Here is a 25,432-nt window from a genome sequence, read left to right on the forward strand (position 1 = left end):
AGTTTAGATAGCACCACATTAAGGTCCCACCCTGGTGTTGGGTTTGAAATAGGAGGGTGAAGTCTCTTTACTCCTTCCATGAAGGCTTTAACTACTGGTACTTTCCACCACAAGACCTTGTTATGGGAAGTGGTGTATGCTGACAGGGCTGCCAGGTGTACTTTCAGTGAGTTAAAAACCAATCCTGCGTCCAGCAGGTGGAGCATGTATGTAACAATAGTGGAAGGAGTGCAATCAACTGGGTTGATTTGTCTACTCTGGCACCAGATAACAAATCTCTTCCACTTGTCAAAGTAACAGTGCCTTGTGTTTGGTTTCCTAGATTCCTTTAGGATGTCCATACACCTCTGTGGGAAAATTGAGATGTCCAAACTCTATGACCTCAGGAGCCATGCTGCCAGGTTCATTGAGTTGGGTTGCTGGTGCACTGTTTGACCTTGGTGCTGGGACAGTAGGTTGTACCAGGCTGGAAGTTTGATGGGCTCGCACACCGCCATCCTGCGTAGGTGTGGGAACCACGGTTGTCTTGCCCACATGGGAGCAACTAGGACGAGCGTCATCAACTTTCTGTTCATCTTGTTCACCACCTTCCTGATGAGAGGAGTTGGTGGAAAAGCGTACGCAAACATCCCTGACCAGTTCATCCACAGGGCGTTCCCCTGGGAGTTAGGTTGCGGGAACCTGGATGCAAATCCTGGGCAATGTCTGTTTTCGCTTGTGGCGAATAAGTCTATAGTGGGGAAACCCCACTGAGAGAAGATATCTTCTACAACCTCTCTGTGTAGAACCCATTCGTGTTCCTCTGGGAGGGAGTCTCTGCTCAGAGCATCCGCTAAGGAATTGAGCTCCCCTGGAACATGTTGTGATGACAGGAAGATGTTCCGTCTGAGTGCCCATATCCAGATTTTCTGGGCAAGCTTGGACAGATTTGGCGAACGAGTCCCTCCTTGCTTGTTCAGGTAGAACATGGCTGTTGTGCTGTCCGTCCGGATTTGCACTGACAGGTTTAGTAGGTGGGGCTCGAACGCTTGAAGCGCTCTGAATACTGCCAGAAGCTCTAGCAGGTTGAGGTGGTTCTTGGCCACTGAGGGAGACCAGAGACCCTGAGCTATGTGGTGGAGATGGTGAGCTCCCCACCCCGTCAGACATGCATCGGTAGTGACTTCTGCCTGTACTTCGGGATCGTAAAAGGGTTTTCCCTGTGCAAGATTCTCTCTTGTCCACCAGTGAAGGCTTTGTACTAGTGTTGGCGAAACGACCACTAGATAGTCCCACTGACCACTTGCCTGAGACCACTGTTTCACCAACTATTCCTGCATGGGACGCATGCGCAGGCGCGCGTGGAGGACCAGGTAAATACATGACGCCATCATGCCCAGTAAACGAATTGCTTTGCGGACCGTTATTTGGTGACCGGACTGATATTGCGGAATTTGCAGTAGTATATTCCGAATTCTTTCCTCTGAAGGAAAGGTCAACCCCTCTTGAGTATCTAGGATTGCTCCTAGGAGCTGTTTGGAGGTGCTTGGCACCAGGCTTGACTTTTTCTCGTTGATTGAGAAGCCTAATTCGTGGAGGAGGTCGATAGTCCTTTGAATGTTTGTCCTGCAAATTTCTGGGGTTTCCCCCGTTATGAGCCAATCGTCCAGATAAGGGTACACCGGGATTGCCTCCCTGCGTAGGTGTGCAGCCGCCACCGCCAGTACCTTGGTGAATATCCTTGGTGCCGAAGCTATCCCGAAGGGCAGTACCTTGAATTGGTAGTGCCGACTGTCCACCTTGAAGCGCAAGTACCTTCTGTGCGCTGGGAACATGGAAATATGAAAATAGGCATCTTTCATATCCAAGGTTGCCATGTAATCCCCCTTTTTTAGGAGGGGGATTACCTCTTGTAGCGTAGTCATACGAAACTTTTGGGGCTTGACATACTTGTTGGCAGGCCGTAAGTCCAATACTGGTCGCATTGTCAAATCTTTTTTTGGCACAAGGAAGTAAGTTGAATAAATACCCTTGTTTACCTGGTGTCCCGGGACGAGTTCTATCGCGTCCTTTTCTAGCAGAATGGCGATCTCCTCGAGGAGAATCTTCTGATGTTCTAAAGAGTGTACGCTTTGTCGTGGAGGATGGTTCTGGGGACGCTGCAGTAGTTGTATACAGTACCCTGAGGATACTGTTGACAGCACCCATCTGTCTGATGTGATCCCTTCCCAAGCCTGGGTGAAGTTGGAAATGCGTCCCCCTACTGGGGTTGCGTGAGAAGGGACCCTGAACTGAGCGTCACTGCTTTGGTGGAGGCGTGCCGCCTCCTTTGCTGGGGCTGCCTCTGCCTTTACCAGGTACTCTCCTATTACACCTGCCGTAACCCTGGGTAGACTGTTGGCTGTTGTTCCACTGTGTACCCTGCCCCTGGGAATAGTTAGATCCTCTGGGAATTTTGGCCGCATGGGCGACGAAAATTACTATTCCCTTTCTGGTTAGGGGGTTTATTGGTTAACTGGCCAAGGGACTTGAGTGTTTCGTATTCGTCCTTGGCATTCTTCAGTGCGTCCTCGACCGCCTTACCAAACAACAGATCGGCTTCCACCGGTTTGTCCAATAATGGTGCCTGGGTTTCTGCCTTAAAACCAGACTGCCGTAACCACGCATGTCTCTTGATAACAGTAACTTCTGCTATCAATCTGCCTGCGTTGTCCGCGGTGTCAAAGGTTGCTTTTAAAATGCAACCAGACACGGCTCTACCCTCTGCGGAAATCCGAGCTAACTGGCCCTTTAAGGGTTCCGGAGCAGAGGCTATGAGTGCCGCGACTTCTTCCCACTGATGGCAGTTGTAGCTGGCCAACAGGGTGGTGGAGTTTGCAATCCTTGCCTGATAGGCGGACGTTGAGGCTACTTTCCTGCCGAAACCATATAGTTTTTTGCTCTCCTTGTCTGGGGGAGCTTCGGACGATGACAAGGGAGTTCCAGCCCTCTTACGAGTGTTAGTGACAACTAGGGAGTCTGGCTTCAGATGTCCTCTTATATAGAGAGGGTCAGACTGGGCTGCCCTGAAAAGTTTTTCAACTCTGGGATTGACTGCTCTGGTGAGGTTTGGGTTCACCAGGGACGGGTCTATTCTCCGCTGAATAGACTTGAGGATAGGGATGGTCTGGGCAACAGGCCTCCTTTCTCCCACTAACTCTTCTCCGAAGTCCCTCTCCTCCTGGACACCGTGGGTGTCAATATGGAACTGTTCTGCTGCACGTGCGAGAACCTCGTTCAGGAGGGGTTGGTTATCGACAGGGGAGTCGGTAACCGGGGCTTCCTTCTCTACCGGGGAATCTACTCTGTAGGTTTCAGGGTCTTCCTCTTCCTATTCTTGGTCCTCATCGTCCCCATAGTAGCCCGTCCCGGTTTGCTCTTCTACCATGGCCAAATCTTGGTCCTCACCAAAGGAAGACTCTCCTTGATACAGTGAGTATGGCCGTGACTATGTTTGTACCTCGAAGGGGTCTGTAGACCTCATCGGTGTCTCAAACCGGGGCTTCTTACTGGGGGGGGATAGGATCATTAGAGCCTGAGGATGTAGCCCCTTGTGGATCATAAGAAAGGAAGTGGTCTGGATTTTTATCGTAAAAGTCTGCCAAGGAAGACATCCTTGACATGACCCTATCTATGTCATCACTGGACCATTTTTCGGAACTGGGAATGACTCTCTCAGAAAGTTTTGGAGATTTATCTTGAGTAGATTTGCTCTTTGAAATATCAGCAGACCTGGCCTTGTCTGCCTGTTTAGGAGGAGAGGAGTGTTTTACAGGTGTGGAAGAGTGCAGAGGCTGCTTCTTCTGCTGTTTTGCCCCCTCCCCGTGTGTCATGATCTCTGCTTCCAAAAGGTCAGGGTTTTCCCAACTCCCTTGGAAGCAGATCCATAACCCAGGTTCCGAGTGCCAACCAGTCCCAATTGGGACCTTTTGGACCCAGTCCTGGCGCCAGTGGCACCAGGCTCATAAATATGCCCAGTCCCAGCGCTGGAAGCGCCGGGCTCATAATGCTTGGGTGGACTTACCTTCAGCAGACCATGCTGCTTACTTACCTGCCAGTTGAGCCTCTGATCCTCTTCTGTTTGGAACTACTTTTCCTGTTGGGTGGGGCTGGAGCCACTCCCTAGATTCAGAACACTGGAACTCTTCTGGAAGGCAGGAACTCTTTTCTTACCAGGAACTCTTTTCTTACTTAGGCGTGGCTGTGGAAGGAGTCACCTAAGCACTACAAGAGGCTATTTAAACCACACCCGGTGGATGAATCTTGCTTTGCGTTATTCTGCAACCTCTGCAGCAGAACGCTCATCGTGTCTTCTGCATCCGGTCCTGGGCCTAAGGAAAAAGGCTTACCATCCTGAATCCAGTCTTCAGCAACACCTATAAAGACAAGAAAGAACAGGTTAGCATTCCGGCATCTGAAAGGCAAAGGCTTACCATCCTGAATCCAGTCTTCAGCAACACCTATAAAGACAAGAAAGAACAGGTTAGCATTCCGGCATCTGAAAGGCAAAGGCTTACCTACTCTTCGTGCGCTCCGGAGGTCTTCACACTGCATTCCGGCATCTGAAAGACAAAAGTTTACCAACTCTTCGCACGCTCCGGAGGCCTTCGGCGCTGCATCCCGCATCTGAAAGACAAAACAAGGTGCGTTTAAAGACATTGGGGAACTTTAATACTCACGTGCCATTACTCCTTTCCACATCTAATCCAGTGGGTATTCCGGCACCCTGCAACCGCTCCGAACTCGTACCTGCAAAATAAAAAGACAGTTAGAGCGCATAGTGAAGCAGGCAACAAGCGCTTACTTACGTGCTTCCAGGCGCTTCTATTCATCACACGGGCTCCATCTTCAACTCACTTCAGCCCGTCATCCGCCATCGCCGGAACCCTGCAAAACAAGAGACATCATTACTAAAGACTTTAAAGACATTTGAATGACTCGAAACTTACCGTTCGTGCAGTAAACGACGGACAGCAGTCCTCTGAAGTCAAGAGGCCTGCGCTACCTATCCAGTGAAGAAACTGGTTACAGCACCCTGCCCCGAGGCAGATGGAGAGCTCGGCATTCACTTACCTAAGACATCTTAATCTACACGTCAGGCATACAGTGCACAGAGGTCCAGCCCAAAGAGCCAACCGGGTGCTACACATCACCTTTGAAGATACGGTAGTCGCCCAGTCAAGACCGGCGCCTCTGCGAGAATCAGGTGAGCGTTACAGAACGCAAAGCCTACCGCAAAACTCTCGCCCAGGCGCTATGGAAACCTCGGATACTGACCCCCTAGCCCGGTTACTTGGGGAACTAAGGGCAGAAGTGCATGCAGCTCGTCAGGAAACGAATGCTCTAAGAAGGGAACTAATTATTTCCAAGGAGAGAACAGACAATCTTGCTAGACAAGTGCTACAGTCACAAGCCGGACAGACCCCGTTACCCGCATCAGGGGCAAATCTTCCTCCAACATCCTCTATGAATCCAGTGCAGATCAACCTACCTGGGAATGTACCTCTGGCTCCGCCCGAACGATTTTCTGGTGACCCAAAGAGGTTTGCAGTATTTATCAATCAGTGCCGGTTGCACTTCTTATGCCGGCCAGCAGCCTTTCCAACTGATCAAGCAAAAGTAGCTTTTGTACTTTCGTACCTTAGTGGCAATGCGGCAGACTGGTCGATCCCTCTAGTTAATCAATGATCCGGTTCTCCATGATTTTCAAGCCTTTCAGCTTAGTATGGAAAAACTGTTCGCAAGACATTCACAGGGGCAGGCCTTGGACAATGAGCTTCTTTCGTTGCGATAGGGTAATCAAGACCTTTTGGCTTATATTGCATCTTTCAATAGACTAATAGTGGAAACTCAATGGCCTGAGGACAAAAGGATTACGCTGTTTTATAGAGGTCTACGTGGAGAGCTCAAAGACGTTTTAGCCCAAGTAGTGAATCCCCCACAAGACTGTTCGGATTATATAGATTTGGTCGTTCAAATAGATCACAGGCTGCAGAACAGGAAGGCCGATCGTTCCAAGTTTGATGCTCGAGTATTTTCCAAACCGCCAACTCCTTCCAAAGGAGTAGACTCCGGGGAACCCATGCAAATAGGGGGTCTGAAAAGTTCTCTAACACAAAGGGAGCGGGAAAGGAGGAAACAGTTGCAATTATGCCTATATTGCGGAAACTCAGGGCACTTTCTTCGAGACTGTCCGGTGAAACCTGCCAAGAAGGCAGTAGGAGCTGCAGTTACCAAAGTTACAAACTCTGAGCAGGGAAACGACCTCGCCCGACAAGAATAGAGGTCCTCTTGCCGAGCGTGAAAACCAGTTCTGTGACCTCGCATTTCGTGATACCTATGGTCCTCATTAGCCCTGATAATCCGGATCGATTACATGCAATTGAAGCTTACGTCGACAGCGGTGCCATCAGCAATTATGTGGATCATGAAATGGTTTTGAGGATGAATCTAACTCTTTGTCCCAAGGCTGTAAAGGACGTCATTACTACGGTGGATGGTACGGAGATAGCCTCCGGGCCAGTAACGCATACCACTCAAGAGGTGACGCTAGTAAGTCAAGATGGACACCATGAGAAGATCGTGTTCGATGTGATCAAGGCCATTCAGTTTCAGATTATTCTAGGAATACCTTGGTTAGAGAAACACAATCCTCTGATCGATTGGCGAGCAAGAACGGTCCAGTTTCCAGAATGTGTCTCTACTTGTCACCCTCCACCTGGTGTTGCACTGGCCGCAATTTCTTCAGAGACTCCCCAGTTACCTCCCGAATACCTAGAATACCAAGATGTTTTCCGGAAGGATCAGGCTAACTCTCTACCTCCTCATAGGTCTTATGACTGCCAGATAGACCTGATACCTGGATCTACTCCTCCTTGTAGTAGAATTTATGCCCCCACCGAGCCTGAGAACCTTCACCTTCGACAATACCTGGATCAATACCTGGCAAATGGATTTATTCGTCCTTCCAAGTCCCCTGCTTCTTCAGCTTTGTTCTTCGTTCCAAAAAAGGAAGGAGACCTTAGAACTTGTATCGATTATCGCTCCCTGAACCAGATCACCGTTAAGAATAGATATCCGTTACCTTTGATCCCTGAACTCCTGGACCAAGTCAGAAAAGCATGCATATATACAAAGCTGGATCTTAGAGGAGCTTACCACTTGGTACGAGTAAAAGAGGGCGATGAATGGAAGACGGCCTTCCGCACCAAGTATGGGCTATTTGAATATCAGGTCATGCCCTTCGGACTTTGCAATGCCCCGGCCGCCTTTCAATATTTTATGAACGATGTCCTCAGAGAGCTCATAGATGTATGTGTTGTTGTTTACATTGACGACATCCTCGATTATTCTTCATCGGAATCTGAACATCGGAAACACGTGAAAATGGTCCTCGAAAGATTGCGTCAACACAAACTTTTCGCTAAGTTGGAAAAATGTGTTTTCAACGTGACTGAAGTTGAATTCTTGGGATTCATATTATCACCTGGCGGAGTGCGTATGGATTCAAAGAAGGTCGATGCAGTTCTCAAATGGCCATCACCATCCTCCGTAAAAGGTGTGCAAAGCATGTTAGGCTTCGCTAACTTTTACCGCAGGTTTATCCCCGAATTCTCTCGAATAGTCCAGCCCATCACTGCCTTGTTAAAGAAAAACAAACGTTTTGAATGGTCTACCGAGGCGGAACAAGCTTTCCAGGATTTGAAGACTAAATTTATCTCTGCACCAATCTTAAAACACCCTCGCCCCGAACTCCCCTACATCGTGGAAACTGATGCTTCAAGCCTTGCCATGGGGGCAGTTCTATCACAAAAGGACCCAGTAACCAATCAGTTGCATCCCGTGGCATTTTGGTCCCGCAAATTCTCGCCTCCTGAAATCAATTACACGATTACTGACAAGGAACTTCTGGCTATCAAGTCTGCCTTTAAGGCTTGGCGGCATTATCTGCTGGGGGCCCGACACAACGTTACTGTGATTACGGATCACCGAAACCTGCAATATTTGAAGCCCGCAAAAGCCCAATCCTCTAGACAACTCCGTTGGGCATTATTCTTTGCCGAGTTTGACTTCATAATTACCTATCGACCTGGTACAAAGAACGGTAAAGCCGATGCCCTTTCTCGGATGGGAGTGGAAGAACACTTGGTCAACCCTAAACCTGTACCAATCATTCCCGAACAAAGAATTCTGGGTGTAATCGCCACAGAATCCATAGAGGAAGTTAAGGATAAAGCCAGGCAACTTGTAACTCCAGCAGACATACAGAATTGGCATCTGCAGGGAAAGGACTTTGCAGTAAAGGACAACTTATTGTATTTCCAAGAACGATTATACCTACCCAGCACAGATTTACAGAAAAAAGTAATCTCTTGTTATCACGACTCTTTAATGGAAGGTCATCCCGGTATAGCCTCATAAAAGATCAAGCGCTACGTCTGGTGGCCGTCTTGGAAAAAAGATATCAGAGACTTTATAATGTCCTGTGGAGTATGCGCCCAAAACAAGAGTCAAAAGGAAAGACCAGCAGGCCTCTTACGCCCTATTGACATCCCACCTCGCCCTTGGCATACGCTTTCTATGGACTTCATCACCGATCTACCTCCATGCTCCGGATACAATACGATTCTAGTAATCGTGGACTTATTCTCCAAGATGGCGCATTTCATTCCGCTCAAAGGCTTGCCAACAGCAGCAACTCTGGCCCGAGAATTTCTCGAAAACATCGTCCGACTGCACGGTTTTCCTTCGGTTCTAATTTCGGATCGAGGTAGTCAATTTATTTCTCATTTTTGGCGAAGTTGCTGTCGGTCGGCTCAAATTGATGTGAGACTATCGACCAGTCACCACCCTCAGACCGACGGACAAACCGAGAGGACCAATCAAACTCTGGAACAGTATTTACGCTGCATGCTGCAACAAACTGAAAAACTTGGAAAGATATCCTTTGGATAGCCGAGTATGCCTACAATAACTCTGTCCATTCGGGAACTGGGAAAACCCCGTTTTTTCTTTTGTACGGCAGTCACCCTCGAACCTCGGAGTTGGATCCCCTCCAAGATCTTGAAACACCAGCAGTAGACTACCTGCATTCTACAATCACCCAAGCCTTTAAGGAAGCTGTTTCTCACCTTCAAAGGGCTAAAGAACAATACAAGAAAGGAGCAGATCAACATCGGAAGGAAGCCCCTCACTATCAAGTAGGGGATCAAGTCTGGTTATCCACCAAATATCTATCTCTAAAAGGGCCACGCACATTCAACCCAAGATACCTTGGTCCCTATTCCATCACTACCATAGTAAACCCAGTAGCGGTCAAGTTGGACTTGCCCCCGCACATGAAGATACATCCGGTCTTCCACGTCTCTCTATTAAAACCCGTGCAACCTCAAACCCGACTAACCAAATCTCCAAAACCTATCCTAGTGGATGGAGAACTCGAGTTTGAAGTCAAAAGCATTCTGGACTCCAAGATCTCCAAATCTAAACTATTCTACCTAATTGACTGGAAAGGCTACGGCCCCCAAGAGAGATCCTGGGAACCTGCTGAATATGTCCACGCTCCTCGCCTAATCAAAAGATTTCACCGAACATTTCCTGACAAGCCAAAACCCCCGGAGAAGCCCGGTTTGGGAGGGGCCTTGACGGGGGGTACTGTCATGATCTCTGCTTCCAAAAGGTCAGGGTTTTCCCAACTCCCTTGGAAGCAGATCCATAACCCAGGTTCCGAGTGCCAACCAGTCCCAATTGGGACCTTTTGGACCCAGTCCTGGCGCCAGTGGCACCAGGCTCATAAATATGCCCAGTCCCAGCGCTGGAAGCGCCGGGCTCATAATGCTTGGGTGGACTTACCTTCAGCAGACCATGCTGCTTACTTGCCTGCCAGTTGAGCCTCTGATCCTCTTCTGTTTGGAACTACTTTTCCTGTTGGGTGGGGCTGGAGCCACTCCCTAGATTCAGAACACTGGAACTCTTCTGGAAGGCAGGAACTCTTTTCTTACCAGGAACTCTTTTCTTACTTAGGCGTGGCTGTGGAAGGAGACTTCTAAGCACTACAAGAGGCTATTTAAACCACACCCGGTGGATGAATCTTGCTTTGCGTTATTCTGCAACCTCTACGGCAGCAGAACGCTCATCGTGTCTTCTGCATCCGGTCCTGGGCCTAAGGAAAAAGGCTTACCATCCTGAATCCAGTCTTCAGCAACACCTATAAAGACAAGAAAGAACAGGTTAGCATTCCGGCATCTGAAAGGCAAAGGCTTACCATCCTGAATCCAGTCTTCAGCAACACCTATAAAGACAAGAAAGAACAGGTTAGCATTCCGGCATCTGAAAGGCAAAGGCTTACCTACTCTTCGTGCGCTCCGGAGGTCTTCACACTGCATTCCGGCATCTGAAAGACAAAAGTTTACCAACTCTTCGCACGCTCCGGAGGCCTTCGGCGCTGCATCCCGCATCTGAAAGACAAAACAAGGTGCGTTTAAAGACATTGGGGAACTTTAATACTCACGTGCCATTACTCCTTTCCACATCTAATCCAGTGGGTATTCCGGCACCCTGCAGCCGCTCCGAACTCGTACCTGCAAAATAAAAAGACAGTTAGAGCGCATAGTGAAGCAGGCAACAAGCGCTTACTTACGTGCTTCCAGGCGCTTCTATTCATCACACGGGCTCCATCTTCAACTCACTTCAGCCCGTCATCCGCCATCGCCGGAACCCTGCAAAACAAGAGACATCATTACTAAAGACTTTAAAGACATTTGAATAACTCGAAACTTACCGTTCGTGCAGTAAACGACGGACAGCAGTCCTCTGAAGTTAAGAGGCCTGCGCTACCTATCCAGTGAAGAAACTGGTTACAGCACCCTGCCCCGAGGCAGATGGAGAGCTCGGCATTCACTTACCTAAGACATCTTACTCTACACGTCAGGCATACAGTGCACAGAGGTCCAGCCCAAAGAGCCAACCGGGTGCTACACATCACCTTTGAAGATACGGTAGTCGCCCAGTCAAGACCGGCGCCTCTGCGAGAATCAGGTGAGCGTTACACCGTGAGTGGAAAAGTGTTTTCCCTGTCCCTTTGTGGCTCTGGAGGTTTTCGACGCCTGGCGTCGAGGATCGGGGGTAGAGTCCCTGTCCTTCGAACGTGGGGCTGTGCTGATCTTGTCTGCGGGCTCCGACTCCTGGAGTGCGGCCTGGGGGTGGAAGTCGTCTTCGTCTTCCGACGATCGAACTTCCGTTAGCCTAGGGAGCGAGGCACTCTTGGCAAGAGTGGATGATTGCCTGGAGTAATGCAGCGATCTCGATCTCGAACGCCCAGAGGACACCGATTCGGACCGTTCTGTTTGTGCCTCTTTCCGAGCACTCGACGTCGTCGAGTCTCGGTTGGACTTCGTGTGTTTAGTGTGGGTGGTGTGTGAAGCGCCTGTGTCGCCGGGGGTCTTTCCCATAGCCGCCCTGTCGGACGACCTTCCGAGGTCGGGGACCTGCGCTCGGCTGTCTTTCGACGCCGTAATGCCCTCGCCGTCCGAAAGCACGGCATCACTGCCATCGCTGAAGGCACCCTCCGCTGCCATGGCCGCCTGCCTGGCGTGGTGGGCCCAACGCTTCGTCGAACGGTCCTTAAGTGTCTTAGGTTTAAACCTACTACACGCTCTGCAGTTCGCTTCGGGGTGGTCCCTCGGCAGGCAGAGATTGCACATGGCGTGCCCGTCGACACCAGGGTATTTGCGATTGCACTTGGGGCAGAATTGAAAAGGGGTACCCTCCATACGCACCTTGAGGCAGCGGTCTGTTAAGTGTAGGCAATGTATAAGGTGTACCTATATACCAAGAGTGTAGAGTATGTCCAACCCCCCACGCTCCCTACTTGCAGGGCCGAGGCCAGAGGCCTTCCAAGGCCCAGGCCAAGGCCAGAGGCCTTCCGAGGCCCAAATCCGTCATGCAGCAGCCGACGGTCGATTTCTTCTCCAGCCGGTGTCGAGTGTCAAAGTTCGACGTTGTGATGGGGAAGGATGTCAATAAATCAATATTTTAGCAAAAATATGGCTAAGGCCAGGGGACTCAGCAAAATGCTTCCGACCAGTATGGCGGAAAAAAACAATCTCAGGATCCTAGACGCGTGAGGGATCTTGGGTACAGTGGACGTCACACTAGGGATAGTATTACTTGCACGCCCTGTGTCGACGCCCATTTTCGAGTTTCGAAAAACAAACTGTAATACTCCGCAGCTTCCACTAGATGTCGGCCTATGCACAGCATGTGATCTAAGCAGATTCCACAAGCCTCAGAAATCTCTCTCTCTCTCTCTCTCTCTCTCTCTCTCTCTTTCTCTCTCTCCCTCTCTCTCGCTCTCTGCCTGTCTGCCTGCCTCTACTCTTTGCCCTTTGCAACTAATCCATTACAGGACTGAAGGACCACAAGCACAGGGATCATATCTCTCCAAGGATCAATTTCAAGACCCTCTGAATTGTCCATAAGGCTTTCTGGGGCTGGACACCACACTGCATCCAGCTCTCTCTTCCTAAGCATTTTCCTTCACAAGCCCACCGCTCATCCACCTCCAACTCTCCGAGTGTAAGACGCTTCTCCAGGCAGAGAGTGGGGGGTTGATCTGTCCTCGGCCGGGACCTCCCTCTGGAACAGTCTCCCTGCCTCTCTCAAACTTGAGCAGGACCACCTAAGGTTCCAGAAGCAACTTCCTATTTGCTTCTGCTTTCTCTCGCTCTTCCCCCTGTTGATGTGCCGGTCTACTGTGCTAAATGGTTACCTGGTCACCCTCTGAACCATACAGGCACCAGGCGTCTTCACGATCAGTTGCCCCTTGCTCTGCCTCTGGTCCTCCACCGTACTTAGGGACTGTATCTGAAACCCTACAGTCCCCTGCCTCCTTGCAATTAGTTGAGCCGGCCAGCCTGGCAGCACTTACCTGAACTTGCCTATTGCACTCTCACTCCCTCTACCCCCTGGCACTTCTCTCCCTTCCTCTCACAATTGCAGGATACGAATGGCCGAGTAAGATTGTTTGTTTTGTCCTCCCTTTGTCTCCCCTTCCTTGTCTTGTCGGGTCTTGACACACTTGTGTACAGGCGCGTTATAAATGACTTATATCATATCTCTCCTATTTATTCTAACTGCTACTCTATCACTTATCCTACCTCTCTTCCAAAGCCTGAAAGGAAAAAGTTCAAGAAAGATCTCCTGCTCTCCAACCCAGGCCTGCACATCGCTGACACCTACGTCAACGCTTCTTCAGGTAGACTGTCACTGACATCCTCTTTGTTGCTCCATCTCTGGACTTATAGACTCACCATATGGTCTCAGTCCTCTCCTCTTTCTCTTCTTCGCCCATTAATGGTGAAACCCGATGGGAAGTACTCTTCCCACACTTCCCATCCTCTAGGTCCATCATTAATGTTTACCAGAATGGCACTGTCATGGCCCAGGGCTCTCAGCCCAACCTCCTTGATGGGTGTCTTCCATCTCTCATTAACGTCCTCCCTTCTCCTGCCATTCCTCCTTCTGCCACCCCCCTGACCCCTTCGCCACCACCGATGGGTGTACCACAACCCAGTGCCCATTCTCGGAAGAACTTCAAAGATGGCAAACAGCTTCACTTAACTACCCTCAACTCTCGCTCTGCCATTAAATACTCCTCTGGCATCTGTCACCTCCTTGAAGGCGTTGACCTTGACGTCCTCACTCTCAATGACACGTGGTTCACTGCCAGCTCTGTCACTGTGTTTGACACACTCCTCCCTGAGAGCTACAATATCCTCTCCAAGCTCAAGCCTAACTGTTTTGGAGGCGGAGTAGCCCTGATCTTCCCTGAATGGGTTCCTACTACTATCATACCCACTCACTCAGTCCTACTCTTCCTTCAAATGCCTCGTCTGCAGGGTTGGTGTCCCTGCTATCCTCTCGCTGACTCTCCCCACCATCTACAGGACATCTCCCTCTTCCTTTCGGAGTGGTCTGCCCTCACCTCTTCCCTCCTACCAGTTTCCTTCTCAGTCATTCGACCAATGAAGCGAGTGTCAGTTGCTGCTTTTGCCGCCACTTTCAACCCCCCCCCACTCCAGCCACTGACTCTCACATTGACACAGCCCTTGCTAACCTTCACCTCTCCATCACCAACACCCTGGACATCCTTGCCCCTGTCATGAGGATCTGCATGAAGCCTGCCTCCAAGCTTAACACCTGGTATGACTCCGACCTAGCCTCTCTGAGACGCAAGTGCAGTGTTGCTGACCGGAAGTGGCTGGATCCAAGCACATCCACTGACAGAATGGCCTGCCGCCTGCTCCAAAGGCAATGCAGACTCTCCATCCGCTCGAAGAAGAGGGCCCATATCAAGCCTGTATCTCTGAAGCCACTAACAACCTGGCTGAACTGTTCAGAATCTGCAAGAAACTCGCCAATCCTACTGCAGTCTCCACTTCTCTTCCATCCCAGGCCCTCTGAACTGCACTGGTCTCCCACTTCACAACCAAAATTCAGGACATCTTGTCATCACTCTCCTCTACTCCCCTCCCTCCTCCTTAACCTGCTCTCAGGCTTCCCTAGGGCCCCCCTCTCCCTTTCCCTCCTACTCTCCTCATTCTCACCCATAGCCTCAGAGCAGGACACTAAACAAGCCCTCTCTATGAAAGTTTCCTCCTCACCTGCTCCTTCAGAAATATCAAGGACAATATTGCCTTCCTTGCTCCAGCCTTGGCTGATTTCTGCAATCACTCCTTTGCCACTGGCTCCTTCCTACCCCACCTCAAGTACTCCCTTCAACAGCCTCTCCTTAAAAAGTCATCTGCCGACCCTTCCTGCCCGGCTAACTACCGCCCATCTCCATTACCCCCTTCCTAGGTAAACACTTGGAGAAGTTTGTCATCTCCCAAATGATTCACCACACTGATTCTGTTGGTTGTCTCCACGACCACCAGTCTGGCTGCTTCAGAGAAGCCAGAGGAATGGAAACTGCTCTCCTGAACACCTGTGAGTGAAGACTTGCTCTCAAATCTTGATTCCAACTCTCCTTCCTTTGTCATACTTCTCGATATTTCCTCTGCTGTTGATGCGGTCAATCATGCCACCGTTATAAATCGGCACTGTGATACCCTTGGCATCAAGAACCTGGCACTGGACTGTTTGACCTCCTTCCTATCTGACTGACCTTCCCAGTTTCAACTAGGCCCTTTATTCTCCTCCACCACACTGTCCACCTGCAGCATCCCTCAGGGCTCTATCAACTCGCCGTGGCTCTTCAACATCTACCTTGCCCCTCTGGCCTACTTGATCTCCACTTTCTCCCCTCAATTCCAGTGTTATGTGGACGACATGCAGCACTCCTTCAAGCTTCCCTCGATCTCCTCCTCCTCCTCCTCCTTTCTCATTGATGACTGTCTGAATGCTATTCAGGCATGGTGTGCTGCTAATGATTTCTACCTTAATGCCAGTAAGACCCCAGCTCCCTTCTTCTCTCCTACTCTCTGGCTGCCCTCCATGGAACCCTTCCCCTCACCCTCTCGAGGATAAAAACCTTGGTATCATCTTTGACTCCTTTCTCACCTCACTTCACAGACTTTGCCAAGAAGGCCCACTTTCAGCTGCACCTCCTCAGAGGCATTTCCTTTTCCTCACCTTCCCCCGAAACTCAATGTCTGCAGAGCTCTGGTCCTCTCTAAACTGGACTACTGCAACAGCCTCTTCCTCAACCTGCCTTTGCTCTCCCTTCAACTAATCCAGAATAGTACTGCAAGATTATCCTTGGCCTCAAGCGCAGGGACTGCATCTATCCAGCTCTATAATCTCTCCACTAGTTCCCGGTGATGCAAGGATCAAGTTGAAGACCATCTGATCATCTGCAAGGCTTTCTGGGGCCTAGGACTCCGCTACATCCAATTCTCTCTCTCCCTAAATACCTCCCTGCTTTGGTCTTCTAGCTCCAACTCTCTGCAGATCAGAGACTTTTCCAAGCAGAGAGAGGGGGTAGATCTCTCTCTTAGGCACAAGCATCCCTCTGGAATAGCCTCCCTGCCCCTCTCAGGCATCAGCTGCATCTCCTTAAATTCTGGAAGCTTCTCAAGACCATAGTTTTCTATGCCTTCCCTCTCCCCTGCTAATACCCCTCTCTGCCACACTGACTTGCTGTCTGGTCTCTTCTGAGTTATACAGGGCACCAGGCCCTCCTAGCCCAGCCTACGCCAGCACCCCTGTCTCCCTGAATCCCCACCCCACCCAATCCTGAACTTGTCCTTCCGGACACCCTTCACCTGACTATCCTGGCAGGGAGTGCATCCCTATTGAGCCTGGGCCACCCCCATCTTCGCACTTAGCACTCCCTGCATCCCCTTAGCACTTGCCTAGCCCCAGGGAACCTCTTCTTCCCCTCATACTACCCCCTACACTTGTATCCCTCCACTCTGTCCCGCACTTCCCTCCCACCCTAGCATTATTTCTTGCCCCCCAACGCCTCCCCCATGCACTTCCTGTTACTTCCCTTGCACGGTCCGAATGACACAAGGCCTAGTAGGACCGTTATTGTTGTTTTGTTCTCTGTATTCCTCCACCCCCCTTTTTGTCTTGTGGTGCTTTGAAACACCATTTGCTGTATAGGTGCTTTATGAATACCCAATAAATAAATAAACGTAAGGAAGAGGAGAAGAGTGTGGCGAGGTGCTGAAGAGGAAAGTAAGAGTTGATGAGATACAAGAAAGGGAAGATATCTAAGCAGTTCTCAAGACTGGGGCAATATCCTACAAGGCTGGATGAGACCTAAGTGCTTTGATGGGCAGTTGCAAACTCTGAGAACAGCACTAACAGGGTGAAGCCTAACAATCTCAGGCCACACTTCGATATTTGCTAAGGTCCAAAAAAAAAAAAAGAGTCTGACGCCTGGTACATGCACAGATGGCTGGGAGCATCATGGATGGTGTTGCAGGTTCCATACCAAGGGAAGAACCACATCCTGGCAACTTCTATGAAAGCCAAAAATACAACCAGTGCTGTGGCACTTAGACCCCAAGACTGAGATACTTTTTGTCCTCCAGTTGGGACAGAGGGAAGGGCTGAGAGACTAAGATCTTGCAAAAAGCAAGATTTGCTTATATTACTTTGATTTCCCACAACACTCTTTCCGTGCACCCTAATTCCTTGAGATTTCTGTTGTTAAATAAAGACACTTGAAACCTGAGACCTTGGCATTGCATCATCAGTTGATTCCCCAGCCATGACATGCATATTCTCTGGCGTCAGTGGCATCCATGATGCCATCACATAGCCTATCACAAAGCCACATCTACACCTCCACGTGCCTCTTCAAAGATTTCTGGGCACAGACTGCACCTGGTGGTTTTTAAAACACTTAGGGAATCTGTGGGAAGAAAAATGCATAAGTGAAGCATGTGCTAAGCATTAGCACTCACTTCAGACTCCTGAAAAGGGAAAGCGTTATGCATTCAGAAAGAGAAACAAGGGATACACCAAGCGGAAACATTTACTGCTGTTAGGACATCAAAATATGTGTGGGCAAAGAGTAGCTTTATTAGATAAACTTACAGATGTGCACGTGGCAAACTATTCGTGAAGACTCATCTTAACACATCGACTCATCGTATATATGATTGAAATATCAAGCATAAACATATGCATTTGCACCATCAACATTTCAATAGTGCACATAGGGACATAATGAAGTTGGCTTGATGAACTGCAAAACATAAAAAATGAATGAGCGCCATGTGATTGTCCATAAAATGATTGTGAGTAAACCAGTCTCACAAAAAAATGTAAATGTATGTGAAAAAATAAGTAGAAAAATAATTAGACAAGCCAGGTGATGTCCCATACTGAAATGACGGCAAAGGATGGCTATGGCTGCATACCTGTCTTGGTTTAAATTCCTTTTCAAATCCGCTTTTAATTGCTGCTAATTGAGGCAAGCTTGGATATTTTATGTTCCTGTGAAAAAGTATAGTAGGTAAGTAGTAGCCAAGGACTTGATGCGCTGTTTGAATATGTTTATTTGGATGCGGGAAAAATGATGCAATGGAGAACATATTTGTTCGCCATCAAGATGGTGATCAAGGCAAGCGACACATGCCTTGAAATGGGCAAAAATTTCCAGAATAAAACAACATGCACATTCATCAGATCCAGCAACATTTTTTTTAACCATTTCCAAAATTCTGATTATTTTTTTAAAGGAATAACAAATCATGCAAAATCACAAAGAAGTGGGTTTTTGGAGTCGTGTGTGTACTTTCTGTTAAATGTCGAACACTAACAAAATGAAGAATTTACAGTGTGTTGTCACAGAATTATATGAAACTGAGGTTGTCACAAACACACACATTCTTAAAAATAAACAACTTTGCTTGCTTGGCAAACAGTTTTAAATGTCAATGATTCCATTTGCCTACTTGAAGTGGCAAAAACATTCAGAAAAAACAACATGTACATATGGCAGGTCCAACAACATGTTTTGTAACCTGTTCCCACAGTTGCGTGTTGTAGGGTGACTTGGAACAACACGTGCAGTGAATGATGGCATGGTCCATGCCCTAACCCCTGCTCTTTTCTGTCCCTCTGGCCCTCTCTTGCATTCTTGCTTTTTTTTCTCTTATGTGGCTCCAACCTTTGTTTTCCGTCCTTTCTTAATGTGCTTTATACCTTCCTTTCCCTTCTTGCTCTGACCCCTGTTGCTTTTCTGGTCCTCTCTTACCGCCCCTCCCCCCTTGCATTTCCTGTGTTACTACTATGTCTTCTTGTATCTTTCCTGCCTTGGTCCGGCCTCTGACTGCTTCCCACTCACTCCGATTAGCCAGTCTTCTTAGTCACATGGCCAAGAAACATCTTCATTGGCCCTCCCAGGACAGCCATGCCAGGATACCTGGCTAAGGGCTCAAGGAAAAGGGTAGCTCCTTCTGGGCAGCTCATCTCCCTGTTTGCCCCCATTTGCTCATCGACACCCAAGATTGCACCCTACAGCAACAACTAAGGCAAGGTAATACAGGCGGTGAACACAGTCATTACTGTGCTCAATTAAATCCATCAAACCAGAATTTTGTGTAGATTACCTACTGCACTCCTTAGATAGCCCGATGGATGGATTGGAGGGACAGTCGATATGTAAGATGTAGATGTTTCTTGGGGCAGGAAATACATTGCACTGAGATGGATTTTGGGGGTAGGCATTGTGTTACACTCAGGTGGTGGACATAGCGTTACACTTGGATGTACTTGGAGGGGTGGGAAATATGTTGCACTTAGATGGAGTCAGAGGGTAGCCAATGTATTGCACTTAGATAGATTCTGAGGGTAGAGAATGCATTTTACCTTTGGAGCCACACGAGGAACGGACGTACTCGGCCGCATTTCGTGAAGCTGGCTGTGCTGCGGTCGCAGCTTTTCAGTCGGCGAGGAACACGTCCAACGTGCAGACGAAGGATACGGTTCACATAAGGACATCAGGTGATGGGATTCTTCCCCACCTAGTTTGAAACCATACTGCACCCTTTTAAGATTCCGAGGTTGCATTATTAAGAGAATTTCTTCCGTCTTTGATTTTTTCCCTTTGGATACACTCAAGAGGTGTGTCATGCTTCGATTTGAAGTTTTGAGTAGCATTAAGATGGAACCCATTGACCATCCTCGTGAATTAAGGAAGAATCACATGAAGAAGAAGGGGCACATGGAATAATACCAAGACATCGTTTCATTGTCTGTGAACAAGTGCCTTTTGAACATTTATATGTGGAGAAATTACATGTATTTTTCACAATTGATTACCTAATCTGTCCTGTCCTGAGGAAGATGACTGTCAAGCCTTCTCTCTCTTGCTAGGTTAAGAGACAGATGGCTTAGACATTGTTAACTAGTCATCGAAACTACCTGTGTTAGATACCAGTACAGCCCATGAGACTGTTGGTAGCTGTACTAGGTACTGGTCGTTGACTATCATGGTCAGATTGGAGACAAGTATTGCATCCGTTTTAGTATACACTGATGCATTTCAACTTGTCTGTTTACAATAAAATTGATTTTTCGATTGGGGCAACCTTTTTACCTCGCAGGAAATATTGACTGTCCTGACCTGCGTGGGATGGTGCCCTCTATATACATATATATCATTTTTTGTTTATTCCTTTTTACTATTTTTCTATTTTCCTTTCTCTTTTTCCTGCCTTATTTTTGTTATATAATTTTGATTTTGAATAAAGATTGGGCATTAATTTGAGATTTAAGCTGTCCTCTGATGCAATATGTTTTTGAATTATCTTATGCATAGTGTGTCCACTTTTACACTTTAGGACGCTTATTAGACTAATATGCACTTTAATTGGAAATGTTTAGTATTGATTGTGTGTTTTTATGCTGTTTTTATTGTGATTTCAGCACCATGTGTAATGTAATTGAATATGTGTTTATTAAAAATTGATTGAATATTTACTCTCCTTGACCTGATCTATCCCCTCATTTAGCTCCTACATAGTGAACAATTTATTCTGTTGATTTGTTCAAGGGATTAATTCACGTGAACACCCCCCCTCTTTCTCTTGTGCTCATTGCTCTGTTCTTCCCCTGGGTTCATGTTGTTGGGTACGCCTATTCTAGATTACATGTAGATGTTTCTTGGGGCAGGAAATACATTGCACAGAGATGGATTTTGGGGGTAGGCATTGTGTTACACTCAGGTGGTGGACATAGCGTTACACTTGGATGTACTTGGAGGGGTGGGAAATATGTTGCACTTAGATGGAGTCAGAGGGTAACCAATGTGTTGCACTTAGATAGATTCTGGGGTTAGAGAATGCATTACACTTGGATTTTGGGGGCTTGGAAATGTATCACACTGGAGGTATTTATGAGGGTGGCAATGTAGAGGTGCAGCTGCATACCTCTGCAAGAAATCTCTCCCCCCCGGCCTCCTATATTTTGGAAGTCGGAGACTGCGCCATGTTTGCCACCAGCAGTTGTGCCAATTCCACAGTGAGTATTCGAAAGAAGGTACCCACTGAGACGGCCCTATCAAATGTATCCCTGAAGACACGATACTCTGAGGGAGGAACTCCCTTGAAGGAATATGAAAAGGAGCAAAAAGGAGAGCTTGTGACGTCACGAAAGACGAGCCTAATGCCCTGAGAATACTGGCTGAAGAGAATGTGTGGATCTTATGAAAACTGATGACGAAGTTAAGTATCGAGTAAACTATAATATGCAGAAATGAAGATTGCACACATGAGAAGTGCTATAGAAATGCGACTGTTCAATTACTGTACAGACGCTGAAATGCAAGTAGACCAAGTGATCATAGAAGCTGGCTATATGTAGTGAATAGACTGCAGACAAAGCCACCATTGTATAGAAACTGGACCCATGGAGAAAAAAGGCAAGTATTGTGTTGCAGCACAAATACGCTGAAATCCTGGCAGAGCCTGGCAGGGCTGTCTGGCCTAGCATCAAAAAAGAAGTAGCCATGGTCGGTTATCTAGCCTTGAAAGCAATAAACTTTAAAAGGATGAATCATCCCTTATCGAGGGGCAAAGAAAGAACACCAAGAGTGTCAAGTTCTATTCATTTAAGACATTTAAATGCTGCAGAATGGACCAAATTGTGGTCTCTTGTCATGTGAGCAAAGGATGGGAATAGAGTTGAGCTTGGAGTCCTAGAACAACAATAGTGAAAGCCTGTACTCCCATATATTCCCAGAGACCAGAATACTTTGCAAGGCCAAGTTCAAAGACAATCTTCATGGAAGAAGGCATAAGTGATGAGAGATGTTGGGCTAATTGGGTGGAGAGTGTTACTCACCGAACGGTAAAGCCCAAGACTGAATACCCGTCAGTGAAGTTTTGAAGTTGTCGGGTTGGAGGCTCCTACCCGAACCTCCTCTCTATGAGGGAGTTAACTCTTTTAAATGATATGGCCCTCTACTGTATGAACAGTAAAAAAGGGTCCCGATCACTAAAAAGAGTGGGGAGAACACACCTTCATGTAACCGGCTGCAAAGAAAGATAGAGATTGTAAGCCACAAGTGATAAATAATATACATATGAACCACAGAATCACAAAGTATACCTGATATATTTTCCCCTAGGTTGGCTACAAGAGACACCTGCTGCGCTCCTATTAGTAAAAAATACAAAAAAAAGAAATAGAATAGTAATAACTAAATTGGGAACCAGGCAGCAAGATAGTATATCGTTATGTATTACCACAAGGAGCACTGGATTATTCTTAACGAAGACAACGACAAGTATAAAATAAAAAAGAGGAAGGTTAGTAAGGATACTACTCCTGGGCGGCACAAGGAGCGCTCTAGTTCCGGGTTGGTGCAATGAGCATAGCGTCCAATATGCATGTAGAAAGGGTGAAGGAGTTCCAGTACTCTAATTAAGGGTTATAGGAAGAGGTGATTCCAGTAGTATGAAGGCTGTAAAACACAGGTGCACTGAGAGCTTTAAGTTTATACAGGAAGATAGAAGCACCTTCCAATTAGTGAGAAAAATGGAATGACTCACCGTTTCAGCAGCAGATGCACAAGCGCTGCGCAGTGAAGGCAGGTAGCGCTGTACACACGGGTAAGCAGGAATGCGTGTAGAAGAATGGGTGAATGAGTTCTGGTGCCGAACACAGGCAAAAGATGAAGAAATCCAAGTAAACAGACAAGGGTCCTGACACACGAGCGGACGGTGTCAGAAGCAGAACGAAAGGCAGAGCAATCCAATAAGGGAGCAAAAGTCCTGGTACACAAGCTGGCGGTGTCGGGAGCAAAACGAAAGGCAGAGCAATCCAATAAGGGAGCAAAAGTCCTGGTACACAAGCTGGTGGCATCGGGAACAAAACGAAGGCAGAGCAATCCAAAAAGGGAGAAGTCCTGGTACACAAGCTGGTGGCGTCGGGAACAAAACAAAGGGCAGAGCAATCCAATAAGGGAGCAAAAGTCCTGGTACTCAAGCTGGCAGCGTCGGGAACAAAACGAAGGGGCAGAGCAGTCCAAATGAGACGCCAGGGGTCCTGTTACACAGATGATCGGAGCTCAAAACAGCAAGGAGAAAGTCCGGAAACCACAAAGGAACGGAATCCGAAAACCAAATGAAGACGGAGCTTCACCTAGCAACTTCAAACAGAAGCAGTGAGGAAAAGCCGGCAGATGTTTATAAAGTACTTGGGGAGACTTTCCAGCAATACCGTAAAATGGTCATGTGAGAATGACCAGGCAGCATGGGAATTGTAGTGCCATTTACATCCTATGCTGCCTTGCTCTCCCCTGCGCAAGGAATGGTGACAACCTTACGCCGTGCATTAGGGTGTATCTGAATGTGCCTTACATGCGGCATGGACGAATCCTGCAAGCGCCTGTGCGCACTGCGAAGTGTGACAGTGAGGTAAAATCAAGTCCACCTCCTGGCACTGGGGTCTGAGCTTACGTGCTGCTAAGTGAACTGAATGTTCCAGACATGGCACGAGGGTGCCAACCAAATATAGAGAGCCGTAAAATGAGTACCTTATAGTTTGAGAGCCCATACGTCAGGAGAAACTTGGGTTATATTTAAAAACCACCGGAACAATCCCCCAAAAATAGAGATTCAACACTAAACAAAAATGTTCCTATAGTTCTATGTCACTCCTATAAAGGGTACTCTCACAGACTCTTAAGAACGTCTACCAGACATACACAAATGTTCAAATCATTTTATTTACTTATATTAATCAACAATATATTATCAAAGGATAACCATCAAACGGTGTTTTCAGGTAAGGTGGATAATTAAAAAAACATAATGCACAACAAATGATGTTAAACTAACAAACAGTGTATATCACAGTAAGTATATCATCACTTCCACATCCATCAGCTTATACTCAATCACCCATGTTTTTAGAGGTAGGCATAAATTGTCCACTTGACAGTGGGCAGCCAATCACAATCCTAGTTCCTATGAAATGTATACTTAGATGTTCCCCTTGAACGTATTACAATTCCTCATAGGTTATACTTATGTGCCATGTAGTATGACTTCACCGCTGATGTATTTTTTGGAAATAAGGGTGTTTTTATGAGAAATGCAATGAGAGCTCGAGCGAACGTCCATTGTAACTCCTTGTTTTAGATAAATGTTAATAAAAAAGCACCTTTGCCTTCTTCCTGAGTTGGTTTGATTATTTGATGTCAGAGTTATTCTGCATCCCCATCCATTGCATGCACGTTACTTAAAGGGCCATATGCTCACCACCATGTTGGCCACATCATTAGAAAGGTGGCCATTGCTTCTGCTCTTAGATGATTCATAAGAGTAGCCAATATTTTTGCTCGAATATCCATTAGGGTAGCCAACATGTTATACTTAGAAGACTTGTGCGGTTAGCCAATGTGCTGCACTTGGAAGAACTCAAGAGGGCGACCTGGGTGTTGCTCTCTGAGGAGTTTATGAGGGTAGTCATTGTATTGCACAGATTGCAGCCTTGCACCAGTGGATCTCATGTTATAAGCCTTTGTATAGCACTTGGAATGGTTGTGCAATTGACCAGGGTGCTGCACTTATTCGAGGCCATGAGGACGGCTAAGTTATGGATTCTAGGCAACTGTAGAATGTTTTCCACTACATGGAATGTAGGTTTTTACAGAATGCTGCCTGTATGGTTAATTGGGGGCTTGAATGTAGCCACTTCATGATAGCTGGATGCATGCACCCACCATCATTCTCAACCCAGATGTTTCAGAATTTGCTGAATGTACCATTTATAGGCTTTCACCTGATTATAAACAATGTGTTTATTCCCCTTGCACTCAGAGCTTTGGAATTAGCCAAAGGCGCAGCCACACACCCGCACGCATCTGCTTTTACATACAACTCGAATTACCCTTTGCACAATACTTCTGCCATAAGAATGTAGCTACCTTTCACAACAAAAAATTCGAACTGTAGCTAAACACATAATTGACTATCATCTTACAGTACCTCTGCTGCTTATTTCCCTAGTTGACCTCTCTCCACCCACACACATTCCAATTAGACATGGGTGGCTACCTTTAATGGCCATTATGCACACACACATACTAGCACCTCCTAACTTTCCCATACTTTGGACCCTTAGAGGGCATTCAATCTACAGCTAATTGGGACTATAAACATGGTGAAAGGCGGTTTACAAATGACGAAATTAAATTAACCGTATTTCGTAAATTCATATGATTGTTTTCAGAAAAAGGAATAAGAAAGCATGCAAAATAACAATATCATTTTTATTTTGGGTATCAGGTGGCATTTAAGTAGCACCTATAAGACAAAACGAATGTAGTGGAGTGCAACTAAAAGTGAAATGAAATGTGAGGAGGGCCACTTGTGGTTGCTCTTTGGTTACATGCCCACCCACTGACTGCCCATGGCATCCTAATTCCTATGGCATTCCCGAATAC

The 25,432-nt window shown here is 47.4% G+C and overlaps 1 protein-coding gene across 2 annotated transcripts in view; it reads right to left on the reverse strand.

Moving 5' to 3' along the window:
* The window catches only part of PHF14 (PHD finger protein 14), a 2,413,061-nt gene that overhangs the window by 167,942 nt on the left and 2,219,687 nt on the right, over nucleotides 1–25,432 (reverse strand). Inside the window, exon 19 of one of the 2 annotated variants that reach the window (XM_069648632.1) lies at nucleotides 17,895–17,970. The exons of the other annotated variant lie outside the window; for it this stretch is intronic. Within the exon in view, the coding sequence (XP_069504733.1) occupies nucleotides 17,929–17,970 (42 nt within the window). The 3' untranslated portion in view covers nucleotides 17,895–17,928. The remainder of the gene's footprint in view (nucleotides 1–17,894; nucleotides 17,971–25,432) is intronic. 2 annotated transcript variants of the gene reach the window in all.

Source organism: Ambystoma mexicanum, chromosome 2q (assembly GCF_040938575.1).
Source record: "Ambystoma mexicanum isolate Mex_15411 chromosome 2q, UKY_AmexF1_1, whole genome shotgun sequence".
NCBI lineage: Eukaryota > Metazoa > Chordata > Amphibia > Caudata > Ambystomatidae > Ambystoma > Ambystoma mexicanum.